General features: G+C 53.7%; 1 protein-coding gene and 1 long non-coding RNA gene across 3 annotated transcripts in view; one reads left to right on the top strand and one right to left on the bottom strand.

Annotated features, from left to right (window-relative positions):
- Window positions 1–14,393, top strand: part of CDH22 (cadherin 22) — a 70,799-nt gene that overhangs the window by 17,971 nt on the left and 38,435 nt on the right. For both annotated transcript variants that reach the window (XM_086852544.1, XM_023939795.2), the window contains exons 2-3: window positions 183–1,143; window positions 5,034–5,328. In XM_086852544.1, the coding sequence (XP_086708670.1) occupies window positions 919–1,143; window positions 5,034–5,328 (520 nt within the window). In that variant the 5' untranslated portion in view covers window positions 183–918. The remainder of the gene's footprint in view (window positions 1–182; window positions 1,144–5,033; window positions 5,329–14,393) is intronic.
- LOC147650160 (uncharacterized) lies at window positions 7,098–11,395 on the bottom strand. Its single transcript, XR_015276915.1, has 2 exons — window positions 10,109–11,395; window positions 7,098–8,799 (listed from the first exon to the last, which is right to left on the bottom strand). It is a non-coding gene; the product is annotated as an uncharacterized LOC147650160 (long non-coding RNA).

Genomic DNA, 14,393 nt, shown 5'->3' with positions numbered 1-14,393 from the left:
GCAGTGCTGAGAGCTCTGCAGCCCTCCCTGTTGTGTTCCTGGCAGGACCTGTGGGGTTTGGCCCTGCTGTGGAGCACCTGGGGCAGGGCAGGGTGGGAGATACTGACCAAGGCTGCAGGAGCAGCACAGGGGGACATTGAGCCGTGTTTTCACACCAGCTCTGACATCTTGGCTTTTTCCAGGCTCCCGGAGATGCTGCTGACTGCCCTGCACCTCCCTGCGTGAGCCAGCAGAGAATGGAAGAGACCAGAATCATCTGGGCAAAGGACCCTTCACCAGGCACTGGGATGTTGTCCCCCTGAAGATGGGAGTTACAAATGGCCTTGTGAACTGTACGTGTGGCTCAGACACCTGCACCGTCACACCCCTTGCACAGTAGTCCCAGGCTGCCACAGGATAGGCAGACGCTGGCCACAGCAGCTCATCCTGTTAACTCCCCTGTGAAAACATTTGTGGAGGAGCTTTCCTTCTCCTCCTGTGAATGCCAGCAGTGGGTGTCTGTGCCCCGTGTGCCGCCGCGGCGTTCCCTGCCCGCCGGTGGGGTGGGCAGCAGGCTGCGCATCGCCCCCTTCCCCAGCGAGGCCGGCGGCAGCCGAGCACGGAGCCCTGCAGCTCTATCCCCGGGGACAAATGCCAGCTGCCAGACTCTTCTCTGGAGACCCAGGAGCAGCCTGCGAGGCACCAGCACTGACTGCTCCCACGGCAGCAGCGGGCGGTCCGGGACGCCTGTTGTCGCAGATGTGACTCACGCTGGACAGGAGCGCTCCAGCTGCAGGGCACGGCATGCGGCAGGGACAGGGGTGCTCTGCACTGACCCGGCAGCCTCACGCTGCTAGTGTGGACTTGCCTCCTACTCTTCCCTAAAGGATGCTGGCTGCCCATCCAGAAGCTCCTGCTCATGCAGCCTTCTAGGGTGCCATGGCGAAGGGTCTGCAGGGCTTCTTGTGGACCATGCTGCTGCTGTTCTGCGCCATCCAGGAGCTGGGGACCTGGGCCATGCACACGGCGGTGGAGGGCCCTGGCCTCGGGGAGCCCGGGGATCCTGCACTGCTGGCCGGTGGGCGAGTGAAGCGTGGCTGGGTCTGGAATCAGTTCTTTGTGGTGGAGGAGTACACGGGCACCGAGCCGCTGTATGTGGGGAAGGTAAGTGGAGCTGATGTCTCCATGGGGCTGACAGAGTCAGGGGCAGGGTGGACATGCTGGCAGTGCTGAGCAGAGAGAGGGCCCATGTGAAGGTTGTTCACTGGGGCCTGGCTAGAGAAATACTCGGTGGACTGCGATGGCAGGAGCCTGGTCCCTGCTGGGAGTGGTGAGATTCATGTTCTCCCAGAGATGAGAACAGAACACACCAAGATTTACATCTGTGTTCCTACAATCGTATACTGGGTCCTTGTGATGTCTGGGTGTGGGTGCAAGAAGCCCTGTCTGTGGGAGCTGCTGGCAGGTGACAATGCCTTCCTGGGCAGGACTGGGTCTGTAGGTGGGAGCTCACCACACTTCCCTGGCGTGTGACCTCCTGGGAAGGGTGGACATGGACGACCTCTGCTCTCTCCACTCCTGGTGTCCTGAGGCTGAAGGAGCATTTCGCCCTGGGGTTGCTGGGCTTTTTCTGGGAGCTTTGGAGAAGCAGCTGTCCATGTGTCAGGCAGATGTTTGTATATGGATGAAGGCAGTGCTGGTTGTTGGGACCTGTCAGAGGAACACACTACAACCCAGCTAGAGCTGGAGGCATGGGCTCACCCCACAGGAAAGTGCCCAAGAACTGGTACAGCAGGGCTATCTGATGGCCTCAGCAGTCTGGGCATGAGTCTGGAGGAGCTTGAAAATGGGTTTCTTGGCTGGGGGCCAGCAGGGATTTCAGTGGTGATTTGTGTCCGTTTCAGCAGACACTCAAAGCCGCGCTCCTCCGCCGCCCTCGGAGCAGGCACAGCTAATTCATGGCTCCCCTGGGAGCAGCAGAGGCACCAGGCCCTGTCACAGGCCTGGCAATGCCTCGGCTCCAACTGAACCCAAACCTACAGCTCACCCGTTTTACAGCCCCTTTCCACATCACCCACCACATCACCCACCACATCACCCGCCTGGCTCACAACAGCAGCGCTGAGATCACTGCCTGCGGATCCCCAGGGCTGAAAGCCAGCAGGGCCAGGCTTTTCCTGGTCCTGGGAGAGGATGGAGTGTTTGTCTGGGACACTGTCCCCATCAGTGTGCCAGCCCTCTTAGCACAGTCTGTGGGTCCAGAGCCTTCCTGCACTGGGAGGGACCCTGCAGGGTAGCTGGGGCTTGCCCTCTGTGGATGCCTCTCACACACCTACATGTGCTTTCTGAAGGGCCAATACTATTTCCATAAAATCTGGGTTCTCTAGCTAATCCTTCTTCTGAACTGTAATTTCCCCCGAGGCTGCTGTCAGTTTGATGTGGATTTCTTTGGGTTTTTTAAATAGAATTATGGGGTCAGCACTAGTTACAAACTTCTGCATGTGGACAGATCTATTTTAGATAGAGGAGAGGATTAAAGGGAAAAAAGCAGATTTAATTAAGTTGCTAATATTTAAAGAAAATTGATGAACTCGGGCTTTATGAGTTGGAGCAAACAGAGTGCGCCTTTATTACGGGCTAGTTTTTATTTGATTTTCTTTCTTTTCTAGCCCTAGAGTAATTTTTTATTTGTGTATCTGTGCTTTCTGTTTAATTGCTTTTAATAAGGAATGTGCACCTCTGTTCATATTTAATTTTGATTTAATTATTAGTATGTAATTAATGGCTTCGTAAGAATTCTGGTTGTAGTCTTTTAGGACAAGGAAACAATTTTCCTGTTTAACAAATGGGACAGATCAGCCCATTGTCCGCCCTCTGGATGTCCCAGATCTGCAGACACCGCTGTCCTTGCTTGGGGCTGAGCTGCAGGCAGGGCTGGGTGGTCCCTGTGCTCCTGGGGCCCAGCAGGGCTGTGTGACTTCAGTCTCCTGCCATGCCCAGGGGTGGAGGGAGCCCTGAGGCTGCGTGGGAGCGCGGTGCTCCCCAAGCCTGCCTCCTGTAACAGGGAGGAGAGAACATCCCTGGGATGTGGTCCGGGTCTGTGGCATCTCCCCTCGCGTTTCTGTAGTCTGCCATCCGGCCCTCCCCCATTAGTTGTTGTTTAGCCAAGCAGCACAGATTTAGCTCTTTTAATCTTCCCCTGTAAATCAATCTCTGCAGCCCCTTGAGCCCAGGCTCCATTTTTCTTCCTAGCACTCCGGTTTGCAGGGATGCTGGTGAATGCTCCAAGCAGTCAGCAATGAGCAAATATGTGAAGAGGATGTGCTGAGAGCTCAATGTGGCGCTGGATACTTTATCTCTAGTCTAATTATTAATCATGAGCCCGGTGTTCAGCAGAAAAATGCAGGTTTCTGCTACCTGCGCTGCACAGACCTGGTGCTCCTTCTTCGTTCTGAAAAGCTCAGGGTGTAGCAGTGAGAACTGAGGAGAGGGTGATAAAGTAAAGAGGGCAGCAAGCTCTCCACCAGACAGTGGGGAGGGTTGGGACTGGATGGCCAGGCTGGGATGGCCAGGCTGGGGTGACCATCCCCACAGACCCAGGGCAGGATGCTCCAGGTGGCCAGGGCAGGGTGGCCACCCCATAGGCCCATTTGTAACCAAAGCCATCACGGTGGTCCCAGACTCTGCTGTCTGCCCTATTTGTGAGCTGAGCGAAGGTCTCTTTCCAGCAAGCCTTGAGAGATGTGTCACCATGGGCAGTAATTTGTGAATGTTGTGCAAAATGCATTGAATTGCCTAACGTGTGGGTCCCTCACTTGTGAAATAAATATATAAACTGTATCTAACAAGACAAATATAATGAAGGCATCATAAAAAAAGAGGCAGCTCTGGTATAAATTCTTGCTGGTGGAGCTGTATGTCTGAAAGGTGGATTATAGAACTGCAGTTTGGAAGATTGAATGGCCCATAAACATTTTCATATTTCATTAGCCGATTAATGGACGGCTTTTTTCTTTTTTTGGAGGGGGGGACATGACTTTGCTGATTCTAAGCAGAAATTGTAGGAAACAAATGAAAGCAGCTGATGAAACCTTTCCGGGGGCCTGTCCCAGTATGGATTGTCCCAATTAATGCCCGTGCTGCTCTCTGTCAAGATGCATTCTGCCTGTCCAGTTACTGTTAATAGATTTCTCATAAGTGGCTGGATTGTAAAAACCTCATAACTCAGTTTAATGCCACCAATAAAATTATCTCTGGACGTCTGGCCTGGATTCCAGTCAGCTCTTGGTCTGTGGGGAACTGCTGTTTACCCTTTCTTTTCCTAATGCCAAACATTGTCTTAATTAAAAAATGAAGCAGCAGAGATTGCCTGCAAAGGCATCTTCCTCAGGGTCTGTTTTTAGTCCTGAACATGAGCCGGTTTGTCACACTCTTTTGCAAGTTTTATCCAGGTGGGGCTCTGGGCATGATGATGGGATGTTGTGACCCCTGTTACCCTGCAACATAAACCCAGCTCAGGGGTGCAGGGAGTGTGTCAGCTCCTTAGCAGGGACACTTGTCAGCTGCCTGGATCATGGAGGGTGGATGTGGCTGAGGCAAAGCGGGTGGATGAGGATGGACTTTGGGCAATTGGTTGTGTAGAAGGGGAGGGATGCTGATGGTGAGGTACCTGTGCAGCTTGGGAGAGGTGATCCCATGCTGCCAAAGTCCCTTGCCCATAGGGAAGTCTCTTTCTTTGGAGTGCAGCTGAGTTGTTCTTCACTTTTCCATCATCTCATAGCCCCTTATTAGAGGGGTTTGTCCCTTGGTTTGTAGTGGGGGTGGGCACTGGCAGAATCTGTAATCTGCAGAGCTGTAATAGCAGGCCTGAAATTCCAGTTCATTGGGCCTTCTTTCATGCACAAGAGTTGTCTGGTGGTGCTCTGTGTCACCATCCAGTCCAACAAGAGCAGAAGGGCATCACGTGGGGACCATGGGCATATGGTGCAGGTGGCTGGGGTTGGGTACGAGCACAGCCCCAGCCTGCTCCCACCCTCTCCCTCTTCCCTTGGCAGATCCACTCGGACTCAGATGAGGGAGACGGCTCCATCAAGTACACCATCTCCGGGGAGGGCGCAGGGACCATCTTCCTCATCGATGAGATCACAGGTGACATCCACGCCACCGAGCGCCTGGACCGGGAGCAGAAAACCTTCTACACGCTGCGGGCACAGGCCCGGGACCGGCAGACAGACCAGCTGCTGGAGCCCGAGTCAGAGTTCATCATCAAGGTGCAGGACATCAACGACAGCGAGCCACGCTTCCTGGAGGGGCCCTACATCGGCAGCGTGGCGGAGCTGTCCCCCATCGGTAGGTCTGCTGCGGGGGACGCCGTGGGTTGGGAAACCTGCACCTCTCTCCTGTCAAACCTTGAGCCCGATGTACCCCACAAAAACCACTTGCAAATCCCAGGGATTCCAGAGCTAGCGAGCCAAAAGGGAAAAATAAATAAGGTGGCTTAAGAAAAACAAGTGGATAAATCCTCTGAGCTGATTGCCAGCCTTTGGCTGAGCGCTCAGTCTCAGCCCTAAGCCGTGCTCTGGGGATGGGTCGTAGTGGTGCCAGCTGCCTGCTGTGCACTGACTCTGGCTTTGCACAGCCCCCTCCCTCCTAAATGCTGGGAGGTTGGACTAAGCCCTCACAAACCAAGGGGCTCACGTCTGCCTGTGGTCAGATTGGTCTGGGTGCTGCTTCTCCCCCAGCTCAGGCCGTTTTCTGTGTGCTGCTTTGATGCTCTTATGAGCCCTGGGGTTGTCCAGGCATCATCCCTTTGTGTGTCCCCATGCAGAACTGCCACACCCTTCTCAGCTGGATCTGTCCTTCTCTGAGGGGGCAGGCCTTGTTGACTGAGGTTGGGGAATTCACGTCCCTGTGACAGAAATGTGGCTTTCTTGTGTTTGCCTTAACTGCCCATCCCCTTGGCACCAGGCTCCTCTTAAGTGTGTTGGTGATCAGCCTCACTGAAGTTCTTAGGGCCAGGCTGGGATGATGAGGCTGCACAAGTCCATCCCCCTGGGATGATAGAGCAGGACAGTTGGCTTTGTGCCCACCCAAGCTTTGGGAGGGCTGCAGGGAGGTGATGTGTGAGCTGCAGCACTGCTGCCCTCACTTCTGCTGGGTTCCCACGCTGCTGAGCACAGCTGGAGCCCAGGAGAATGACTGGTGCTGCACTGCCCAGAGCCATGCCATTCCCTGTCCACACCATTCCCTGTCCACACTGGGCACTCTGCTACCCCTATAGCAGGCTGTGTGTGTCAACATGTGCTGCAAGCAGGAACTGTAAATCTCTGTTCCCAAAGGCTGTATCCAGGTAGAAGGCAGCTTGTGACAGGCTGACATCAAAGATCAGGCAGGACCCCAGCACTGTCAGCAAGGGCTGAGTCAGCAGCACAGGGGGCAGGAACAGTGCCAGGAGTGCAGAGAGCCCCCAGGGCAGGGGCAGCAGCTGAGCTGCACCAGGGGCTGGAGGGGTGAGCCACCAGCTCCTGCTGTGCTGCTGCAGGAAGGTCTGGCTGCAGAGGCATCCTGGCAGCAGAGCACAGGGTCTGCACCGCCTCAGGACAGAGTTCCAGCTCTCCATGGTTCATGTGCAGCATATTGCAAGGCTGGTGCATGGCCTCCTGCAGGTACAGATGTACAGGAATTGCCCGCACCAGAGGAGCTGCTGCTGCCTGGATTCTGTTGATGTATGGAAAACAAGTTCTTCTGAGGCATCCCAAGCTCTCTTTCCACTTCCAGTTACCTGTGCAAATCCTTCCCTCAGACAGAGAATGACCTCTTGAACTATAGCTGGGTGCTCCTGGAGGTATGAAAGACAGCATGTGGGCACCAAAGCAAGAGGCATCCTGTTCCCAAAGGGAAGAAAGAAATTAAATTAATCTAATTTGCTTGAACAACATTTTAAAAAGCAAGGAATTCTCAACTCTGGGTATTAGACAAGGATCCCAGTTCTTTGAAAATCACTAACAATTATGGAGCTGCCTGATCAGACTGATGTGAACAAGACATATCAAAGGAGACAGTTTCTATGCGAAATTGGAGATCAGAGGGAGAAAGAAACACGGTTTCACAACATGAAAGAAGGCGATTCCTGCAAATTAAAATACTTGGAAGTTAAAAGTAAAGAGAAGTGCTGTGAACGGCGTGGGCTGCATTTCCCAGCTGTGTGCTTAGAGAGGGGAGCTGGAGCCAAGAGCCTGTTCTGCTTTCCGGGCTACCTGCCTGCCACAACCTCGGAGCCTTCTGCAGTCTGGCCATCCTGGGGAGTGTTCGGGCTCCTCCAGAGCAGCCTTGCCCTGGAGACGGCCCAGGGAGGGTCTCACACGTCATCTTCCCATGGTGCTGCTGCCCAGGCCCGGGCAGTGTGAGTGCAGAGCTAGAGGGACCCACATGCTGCTGCTGCAAGTCCCCAGCTCCCTCCCACTTCTCCCTTGGCTTCCCAGTGCTTTGCCCAGGAACAGGCAGCACGAAGAACAAGGTGGACACATCCTGTGAAAGCATGAACAGGCAAGGCTGGCAAGGAGCTTTCTGCTCAACCCTCCGAGGTTCAGCAGCTGGGAGGCAGATGGGGCTGGTCATGGGCCTGGTGTGAGAAGTTCATCTCCAGATGCTGTAGGAAGGGCTGAGGGTTCAGGATATGGGAGGCTGCTGGGCCAGGGAGGTGAAGTTCAGGATATTCTTGTGGGAAGTGGCCTGCCAGGCCCTTTTTGTGTGGGAGTGTTCCTTTTGTGGCATCAAGGCTGGATGCAGCTGTGATGAGGCTTTGTTATGGTTGGTATTGATAGTGATGTTTGCTGACTTGCCTGTGGGTATTTTCATGAGATCAAATGGGGAGTGTGCCTTGCTGCCTTCCTGAGGGTGGAAGGAGGTGATCCCAGCTTGTGCTGGCCAAGCAGGAGTATGAATGCTGAAGAATTTAGGTAGGTTATATTAGTGTATCAAGATCAAAGCCTGGGGACCTGCTGGTGGCCATGCCTGCTCTCAGCACCATTTGGATTCAGTTGTGCTCTGCTGGGGAAGGGGCTGGGATGGGCAGGGCTGCTCTCCAGCTTGGAGCTGTAGGGAGCTGCTCATTCCCTGTCTTTGCTGCTCTGAAGCCTTTGCTCTGCATCCCAGCCTGAAAAGTTAAGGGTGACCCCCTCTTCCTCCTTTTGTGGTCTTGCCTTCCCAGACCTCGGTGGGGTTTGTGCTTGGGTGGTTTTTGTTCTCACTCAAGGCAGCTCTCAGCTGCACTCTCCATTCCCTGCCAAAAGCAGAGTCCCAGCTCCCAGAGGTGGGTGCCTTCCTGGGGCGTGAAGAGGAATAAACCAAATACAGTCAGATCCGCTCTGTGACAGCAGGAGCAGATCAAAGGACATTATTTGCATAATGAAGGAGTACTAATTGGGAGGGAAAGTCATTTGATTTCCTAGTGTCTAAGAGGGAATAACAAATGAGAACTGCACAAACTCTCAGAGTAACTGGGAGTGCTTTGCAGCACAGCTGCCCCTTGCTCTGCGCTGGGGCCAGGGCAGTGTGTTTGGGTAGATATCATACGTGCTGCCCAAGATTGTGAGACTGAGGGTCAACTGAAGGCCTCTTTGTTCCAGGATCTTGTCTTGGCAGTGGTCAGAGTGCATTCTTAGGAAGGAGGAGCAGCACACACAGGACATGTGATGCTCCTCTTAATATTCTCCCAGCCAGGATCTGTTTTCAGCTTGGAAATTTCTTTGGCTGTGGGTGGTTTCTGGGGGTTTAGTCAGCTTTGGTATCTGTCTTCCATGAACTCATCATTGTAAACCTCTGCAAAGGGAAAAGAAAAGGGGTTGCTGTTGTTATCTAATGGATCAAAAGTAGCAGAAGCAGGATGGTCAGGAGGATAAGGCTGGAGACTGGGATTTGTTAAGGGCAAGAGGTGGTGCCTGGAGCTAACACCGGCCTATGAGCCAGGTTGGAGAAGTCATTGTTTTCTACACAGGAATATCCTGCATTTGGAAGAAACACATCCAAAATGGGAGCTCACCCTACAGCTTTAGCTGGCCTCCCTTGGCACAGCAGAACCAGCTGCAAAACCAGCAATTGGCTTTTCTGGAGAAACTTGATCTGGCCTGGGGCATCAGGAGCAGTAGTGCAGCTGCCGTGGGAGGTTTTCTGCCTGGCAGGGAGGGCAGCTGGGGCTGTAGAGGAGTGGAGAGGGCCCTGCTCAGCCCCCTGAGGGAGCTGGGTCAGAGGCAATGCCCTGGAGTGACCCAGGCTGAGGAAGGTGGGGGCTCCTGGAGAGTATTTTCACTGGCTCCCCTGGCCCAGGGCCATGCATATTGAGGAGCAGCCTGTGTGTAGGATGGGGCCTGAGCTGCAAATCCTGTTTACAGCTTCAGTGCTGTCCTGTCACCTCAGGGAGAGGCTGCTGGTCATGAGCTTGCAGGCTGCTCTGTGCCGGCACCTGAGGCTCAGCCTCTATGGATACCCCACTGTGGATCTCTCCAAAACGTCAGAGTTGAATCCAGTACCAAAAGGAGAGACCTGCAGCTGCAGAAGAATGTAGGATGGGACACAGCCAACTGCTTTGGAACTGCAGGAGCTTCACCTTGTTACAGGAGGTGCTAAAATTAGCTGTATTTTGGGCTTCTTTCCTGATCTCCCTGGGGTCTGCTTAACAGCTGTCTGCTGCACTCAGGCATGAGCCCAAATCCAGCACATGGTGCCTTATGTTAAAAAACTCTGTTGGTTGCGCAGGGTGGGTGTTGCAGCCCAGAGCTCACTTGGGGTCCTTGGGGAGCAAGCAGGGCCTGGAGTGAGGAGCATGCCAGGAAAGGCATATGCTCTCATCAGAGCATCACTCCTCCCTTGGTGCATTTCACTCTTATTTCTCTGTGTAGCACCATGTCCAGATTAGAGGCGATTTGGCTGTACAGACAGAAACTTGGGGTCAAGCCCTGACTCCAGCACAAAGCTGGCTGAATGCAGAAGTGATTATTGTGAAGAGAAATTGTTTAATCTCCATGCTGGAAGCAGAGAAAAACACTTTGTTTACCATGCAGCCAGAACACTTGCAGGCAATCTGATTTTTTTCCCCCCCTTGCTAGAAAGTGCTTAAGTCTTTTGTGTGTACCTGGAAGCTTCTGGGACAGCAAGTGGCTGGGAGCTGGGTCTTGTCCTGTCTGTTTGTCCTTAGTGAGATGAGTCCTTCCCCTTTGGCACTGCACTCCAGGTCATGAGACAGGCTCCAAACACTGTCCAGCCCAAGTGTGGACCCCATTCAGGGAACCTGAGCCTCTCCATGGAATGCCCCCCACAGCACCACGTTTACCTGCCTCATGCCAGGGGCTGGGGTGCTTTGTGCAGTGGCTTTCTCTGGCCAGACACCCCAAAAGAAGTTTCTTTGCAATTGTACACCGCCAGGTTACTGGCACTGTCCTTGTGCTTGTCCTGCGAGGACCCCCTTGTGAGAGGGCATGAATCTCCTCTGGGCCTGGCTTTCTACCAAGTCAGAATGTTCACAAGATTGCAAGAAACTCACTTCTGCTCCAGTAATTTTTTAAGCTCCTGTAGTTCATTTTTTTCCCTGAAGTCCTGCCTGAATGTGTCTGAGGTACATCAGCCTCTGCAGGTGTTTGGGGCCAGACAAAAGCTGTAAATTGCATTGTTTATAAAATCCCACCTGCCTCCTGCCCCGTGGCACCCAGGCACCTGGGATGGGAGTGCTGCATGCTGGCATCAGGCCAGGGAATGTGGCTTTGAATGACACAGCACTCCTTGCAGGGTCCCTGATGTTCTGCTAAAGTGCCCGAGTGCTGTCCTGGAGCAGGCCAGATCCACACAAAAAGGGGTCTCAGCATGGCCAGAAAGTGTCCCTGGTCTCTGCCTGAGCTGAAGGTGGCAACTGAGCCCCAGAGCTGGTCTCACCAGTTTCACCACAGAAGGGTGACTTGCTGCCATGAGGAGGGACAGTCAGATTTAGCAAGTGTTGGTTTTTCCTGCTGCTCATGTGCCTCTTTGCCTGCCCAGAGCCTGGCTGTACTTCTGTCCCTGGGGAAGGGACAAGGCCCAGTCACTTGTTTGTGGATTCAGGGCAGGGCTTCTCTGCTCGTGGATCTGTTTGGAGTTTGCCTGTCAACATTTCTTTCAGCTAAACGTGTTTGGAGTGAGTGGCATAGCAAGTGGTCTGGACCTATCAGTCTTCCTCATGCAAGGTCGCTGGGACTGGCCCCAGAGGCTCTGGGGCCTGTGGGAAGGCAGTCATGGGTGCCAGGACAGGCCTGCTCTGGTATTCCAAAGGTGCCCTGAGAGTCCCATCCATCCCATCCAGGGCACTGGGCTGAGCTGCTGTGCCCTGCCAGCCCTGGGGACACTCAGCACGGCAGGGTGGCAGTGGGGGCTGAGCTCTGCGCTCACGGGCAGGGGCCCTGCGGAGACACGGCTCCGGCACCCCACAGCTCCCGGGGCATGGCGGGCACCGCTCGGGGTGCTGCCCCTCGCTGCCCTGCTGACCCTGCTGACAGCACGGAGGGGATGCTGCTGGCAGGGCTGAGCGCTGGCTGCTGTCCCTGGCAGGTCTCCAGGATGGCTCAGGGTGTGGAATGGGGACAGCCCAAGCAGGCCCATGGGGACAGAGGCTGGCAGGCAGCCAGAATCAGCTAGGCTGAGGGAAGTATTGCTCTGGAAGTGAGGGTCTTGCTCCCCCTTTCTTCTGGAAAAGAAGAATCTAATCAGATCAAATCAGGTTTTGTTTGATCTGCTGTGCCAGATCTCACCTTTGCAGAGGGAGAAGAAGAGATGGATTCTGACCTGTTAATTTTTATGTAAAATTGTTGGTTTCCTCTGATCTGTGGAGTGAGCTTATCGGGGGTGGGACCAAGGTCTTATCTTATTTTACATGTCTAATTATCTCTCTGGATACGGGCTCAGGCTTCTTAGTTATGGGAGGCGGGTGATAGAGTACATGATGGATGTTTAGATTTTATTTAGTGTATCTTTTATGGCTAAGGCATGTGCCAGAAAACTAAATAAAAGCTGTACATGCTGTACTTGCTGTGGGCAGTGCTGTGCTTGGAGAGCAGGGACTAATATTGGAGCAGGGTGGGAGCCAGGGAAAGCTTGTCTGCAGGAAGGAGGGGACCAGGTTAAGCTGAAATTGAATACCACTGCTCTTCACATGGAAAGAGAGTGGGAGGGAGGGGCGGGAAAGGGATAAGTGGAGGTTAGGGGAGGATGCTGGAAAGTTGAACTAGTGAATTCCTGATACCCTTTAGGTGACCTTGAGCAGGCTGCAGTGTACCTTCACAGACAAGAAGTCAAGGCACAAAGTGGGGTCAGTGTTCCCTACCTGGCTGATGTTGCTCTTTTGTTAATGAGATGCTGTGAGGGTAGGTGGGGAAGGGCAAAGCCTTCATCACCTCTGGCATTGCAGCCCAAGGGCACTGTGCCCCATCTCTGCCTCTGAGTGAAGGTGTCTTGCTGCAGTGCTCCTCGTGCTCCTTGGTTTCCCTTGCCTTAGAGCAGAAAACTCTGGTCCCAAACATGGGGCTCAGCCCTGGGATCTGGAGGTGGATCTGCTGCCCTGTTGCCCATTTCTTGGGAGTGCCCAAGCAGCTGTGGGCTAGGAGCTCTCAGTGCTGGCACAGGAAGCCTGAGAGCAGCAGCCCACCTCACCTGTCCAAGGCATGTCTTAGAATGGTGACACAAACTGTGCTCTGGGTGGGCACAGGTCCTGCCTCCTCTTCAGACTCTGCAGTTCTGCAGCATTCAGGTAAATACTGGAACACAGGGAGTACAGCTGTGTCTGACAGGGATGGATTAGGAGGTCAGTTATGGATGGAGTGAATGCCTCTTGGGGGAAGCAGCATGAGATGCAGTCTGGTGCAAACGTTTAGTGGCCACCCTGCCTCTAATGATCCCTTGGTTGGGATGACTGCTCAAAGATGGCAGGAACAGCAGGCTGTGGTGTGCTCCTTGGGGCACCTGCTCTGTGTGCAAAGGTGCAGTCCTGACACAGAGTATACAGGGCAAGGCCAGGGAAATAACTGATGGGCTTGGGTACCTGTGGGTGAGTTTTGAATCTCCTCAGCAGGAACAAGTGGTTTCTGGAGCGTGGGATGTCTGTGCGAAGTCAGCAGGCTCTGCCTGTGCTGCAGGTGCAGAGTGGGTGCTGCTGTGGACACCAGGCTCTCAGCTGATTGCTGCCAGGCTGTGCAGAGGGAGTTCTCTCTTGTTCCCAGGGGCAGGTACTGCTTTCTGTGATTCTCAGACTTTGGCACCTCCAGCATCCCTAGCAGGCTTCTCTATTGAAGCTGAGAGAAGGATGCTTGGAGATCCTCGTGTCATTTCCCTTCTCTGGTCCCTTTTTTTGCTTTCTGATCAAAAACTTCCCAAGGGAATGTGCCAGGATGCCCGAGGGAATGTTCAGTGCTGGTGTGGGGGTGATCTGCCTTGGCTCGTACCTGCTTGAAGGAGTTGTGTTATGGCAGGGAGAGGAGGAGGAAATGCAGCAATAGTATTTCTTAAACAGTTGTTTGCAAGGCAGAGAGCCAGTGTTGCCGTGGTGTAAAATCTGGACGTGCCTGGCAGGGATGCACCATAACTTCACTGGAGACAGCAAAGCATAAATAAGTTGACTCAAACTAGCTTGTTGCTGAAGACTGATGAGGGGGATTCTCCTGTTATCAGCAGAGCTGCAGCTCTGAGAAGGCTGCTAGGGAGAATGAAAAGCAACCATGGTAACTGCTCGTTTCCCTCCGTGAACACCCTTTCCAGGAGATCAGAGTGAACTGGACTGGGGGGAACATGTGCATCCCAGCTGCTCACAGCAGCACTGCTCTCTATGCTGCCTCATCTCATGCCTGAGTCCAGGCAGGGCTGGTGCAGGAAATCCCTGGCTTGCCAGCAGGCTCTGGGCTTGTGGTCTCCTGACAAAGGAGGAGGAGGGCACCAGGGACTGAAGCTGCTCATCCCCTTCTGGATGGTTTTAGCTCCATATCTGCCTGCTGTGACATAGGAACAGAGGCTGCTTCTGACTGCCTGGGGCCAGTGCTTGACCTCTGGGCAGGGATGCACCGAGTGTGGTGCTGCACATGAAAGAGGGTAGCCTGTCCTCACAGTGCTTGGTCACACCACCTCCTTTCTCAAGGTGTCTGTAGGTAGGGGTAGGCTTCCCTTCCTTCCTTCCTTCCTCCCTCCCTTCTTTTGTCTCTGTAGATCTCAGCCCCTTTGCTCCTGCCCCCACCCTGCGTCCTGCTTTTGTTAAATTGAACATGATGTCAAATTAAAGCCATCACAGGGACAGTTGGAGTGAAGTACCCAGTTTAATGAGGCAGCCTTGAAAATCAATAACTTAATTGCAGACATTTGATGGACTTTCATCCAATTTATAGTCCTCCTGCCCTGCTACGTGTAGAGCA

This window comes from Cyanistes caeruleus, chromosome 16 (genome assembly GCF_971803275.1).
Source record: "Cyanistes caeruleus chromosome 16, bCyaCae1.hap1.1, whole genome shotgun sequence".
Classification (NCBI taxonomy): domain Eukaryota; kingdom Metazoa; phylum Chordata; class Aves; order Passeriformes; family Paridae; genus Cyanistes; species Cyanistes caeruleus.
The sequence above is the reverse complement of the archived record's forward strand: the minus strand, read 5'-3'. Positions and strand labels throughout refer to the sequence as shown.